Source organism: Rhinopithecus bieti, unplaced genomic scaffold (genome assembly GCF_001698545.2).
Source record: "Rhinopithecus bieti isolate Rb0 unplaced genomic scaffold, ASM169854v2 scaffold_61533, whole genome shotgun sequence".
Taxonomy (NCBI): Eukaryota; Metazoa; Chordata; class Mammalia; order Primates; family Cercopithecidae; genus Rhinopithecus; species Rhinopithecus bieti.
Genome location: NW_016823925.1, coordinates 1,289,403 through 1,292,805, shown reverse-complemented (window position 1 = coordinate 1,292,805; position 3,403 = coordinate 1,289,403). Strand labels below are relative to the sequence as shown.

At 40.1% G+C, this 3,403-nt stretch overlaps 1 protein-coding gene across 4 annotated transcripts in view; it reads right to left on the bottom strand.

The window, feature by feature from the left end:
• LRCH1 (leucine rich repeats and calponin homology domain containing 1) overlaps window positions 1-3,403 on the bottom strand; it is a 213,870-nt gene that overhangs the window by 24,257 nt on the left and 186,210 nt on the right. For all 4 annotated transcript variants that reach the window (XM_017862058.1, XM_017862061.1, XM_017862059.1 and 1 more), the window contains one exon: window positions 2,280-2,417. In XM_017862058.1, the coding sequence (XP_017717547.1) occupies window positions 2,280-2,417 (138 nt within the window). The remainder of the gene's footprint in view (window positions 1-2,279; window positions 2,418-3,403) is intronic.

Below are 3,403 nucleotides of genomic sequence, written 5' to 3'. Positions count from 1 at the left end.
AAAAAAAAAAAAAAAAAAAAGAGAATTTTAATGACATGGGGAAATATTTAGGTTTCAATAATACATTTTAAAAATTACTAGACTATACAAGAAGCTCACAATTTAAAAAAACAACTTAATTTTACCCCCCCAAAAAAAAGGCTTCTAGTAAAGAAGACATAATGGCAAAAGCAACAGTGATTGGTTTTGGGTAGGAAAATAAAGAATGATTGTTTTCTTTTGCTTTCCTTTATTTTCTCTTTTTCACAAGTCACTCATTGTTTCCTATTATTTGTTTAATTTTAAAATTTTTATTTAAAAAAAGCAAAAAGGTGAAAACCAAAAGATTTCTAAAACAATGTAGCATTTTTCCTGAAGATAAAGGTAAATGGGTACACAATTCATAATGTCCTCTTACATCTTGTAAAACGATCATTATACATTGAAATTGCAGGCTCAGGTCTGTTGTGTCTGTCTCATAATTTGGGAAAAATTATTGAGAATCTGGCCCAAGGCTCAGACGACTTTATGGCAGTTTGGACCTCATTTGTAAAAGATACTGGAGGGTTTCGTATTGGATCATGGAACAGAATTTACTGTCCTACATGAAGGCTGCTAGAGGTAGATTTGAAAAAGAAGATAAATTGGTCTTTTTGTCCCCACTATGTTTCTGAGGCTAAAAAAGTGATTGAACCTTTGAAAGAAAAAATATCTTCAATATGATAGATAAGAAACTAAGATGAAATAAGGTCATTGGCTAATTTTTCCTTCTGTCAAGAGAAAAGAAAGTAGGACAAATCATGCCACTATGAGGCACTCCTGGGGACAGGAGAGGGCAGAGGAGCTTCACGTGAGCTTCAGCCCAACACACTGAGCCTCTTACATTTTATGAACATTGCACTTTTAGGGGGCTCCAAATTTCGAAAACTTGCCATACAAACACTAATGATAATAATGGCTTACATATATGTGTATATTACATCAAGTATCTTAATTCATACTTGCAAGAACATTTCCATTATAGAGAAGAGCAAATCAAGTTCAAGAGAGGATTGCCCAAAGTTGCATAGCCTTTAGAATTTTAATCCAAACCTTACATTCTTAACCTCTAAATTCTTCTGCCTCTCCTAACAAACAGCAAAAACGGTGAGCAGAGATTCTTTTTTCTCTATTTGTATAAATCCTGTGTCGGTTTCAAGGACAAGTTTATCTGTGATTCCTCCACTTTCATCTGAACAACCATAAAACTGACTCTTTGGCTCTCTTCTAGTTCAAAACATGCTGTGATATCTAGGAAGAGAACCCTGAGTGCAGGCTCTATCTCCTCTACAGCAGAGATGAGGATTTGGGGGGCATTAAGGAGTCTCATTCATGTTCCCCTCCCCACTATGTCCCCCGCATCACCAATGAGTCCTTGAGTGCAGGGACTGATCAAGAAATTGTTGAAGTCATGACTGCTAACCAACCCCTTGACAGGTTATTCATAATGTTTTTTATAGAACTCACATCTTTTCAGGGCTATCCTAAAATCCTCGATGACGAATAGAGGAAAAAGATTCAATTTAGAAGAGAAGTTACCAACTAAAAGAAGCTTTCTGAAAGACTTGTCACTGTTTAAATAACCCCTTGGGAAAAGAAATTTTATGTTCCTATAGTCTTAAAGTTAGCACCTTGATCAGTCAATCATTAATTTCTTTTTCTTTATTTTTTTTCTTTTTCTTTTGAGACAGGGTCTCACTCTGTCTCCAGGCTGGATTGCAGTGGCACAATCATGGCTCACTACAGCCTTGAACTTCTGGGCTCAAGCAATCCTCCCACCTCAGTCTCCCGAGTTGCTGGGACCACAGGTGGGTGCCACCATATCCAGCTAACTTTTGTATTTTTCATATTTTTGTATGGTGTAGTTTTCTATTTTTTTCCAGAGGCAGAACCCCGTCTTTACAAAAAAATACAACTCCTGAGCACAAGTGATCCACCTACCTTGGCCTCCCAAAGTGCTGGGTTTACAGGCGTAAGCCACCATGCCCGCCCAGTAAGTTATTTAAAGTGATTTGCTTGATATTGAAATAAAATTGTTTCTGTCATTTATATATTTATTTTAAAATAGTCTCTCATTTTACAGTGAAAATGTTGCTTCATTCAGAGCCACTGTTTCATTCCTTTTCCGCCTTATAATGGTTTGGGGCCCAGCGGAAAAGATTTGAGCAACGTCCTACTGACACCATTGACATCCTAAACCAACAACAGTGACCCCTAAAAGTCTGTTTTATATCAGTTAGTTTCCCTTTGGTGTTACTTACAACTGCTGGTGACGGGACATGGATGCTTGCAACCGACCGTGGGCGGATGTGGTTGACCAGATGGCAGAGGACAACACCATCCATGAGTGCTGCCCCCAGGTCTTCATGTAGACTGACCTTCAATCTCATCTCAATGCTCTGTTGGGGAAATCAGAAGGAAGTCAGTTGCTATGAACACTGAGGTAACTGTGGGTAAAATACATTCATGGGTATTTATGAACTGAGGCACTAATTTCATTATGGGAAATTAGGATAACAATGCCTAGAAAACAATGACATTATTTAACTGTTTCCAAACAGTATCAAAATCCCTCTTTATAAAAACAAATGTAGGTGAGTGTAAACTTTTAATAAACGGAATGAATGGAATAATGGAATCACTTTTGAGTGTGATAAATAAAACCAAATCTGACTGGTTCAGGCAGTCTGCATGGGGCAGAAGAGGGATTAAGAAATGTTTTTCTCTGGCTAGCCACTGCGCCTGGCCAGAGAAAAACATTTCTTAATCCCTCTTCTGCCCCATGCAGGGATTACAGGTCCAGTGGCCAAAGTGCCTGTAATCCCAGCACTTTGGGAGGGCAGATCACCTGAGGCCAGGAGTTCAAGGCCAGCTGGCCAACATGGTGAAACCCTGTCTCTCCTAAAAACACAAAAATTAGCCAGGCATGGTGGCAGGTGCCTGTAATCACAGCTACTTGGGAGGCTGAGGCAGGAGAATCACTTGAACCCAGAAGGCGGAGGTTGCAGTGAGATGAGATCACGCCACTGCACTCTAGCCTGGACAACAGAAAAAAAAAATGCTTTTATCTTGGGCAAGGCGTGGTGGTTCACACCTGTAACCCCAACACTTTGAGAGGCCGAGGTGGGCGGATCCCTGAGCTCAGGAGTTTGAGACCAGCCTGGGCAGCAGGGCGAGACCCTGTCTCTACCAAAAATACAAAAAATTAGCAGGGCGGGGTTATGTACACATGTGGTCCCAGCTACTTGGGGGACTGAGGTGGGAGGATGTCTTGAGTCCAGGAGGTGGAGGCTGCAGTGAGCCAAGATCATGCCTTGGCACTCCAACCTGGTTGACAGAGTGAGATCCTGTCTCAAAAAAAAAAAAAAAAAAAAAAAAAAAAAAA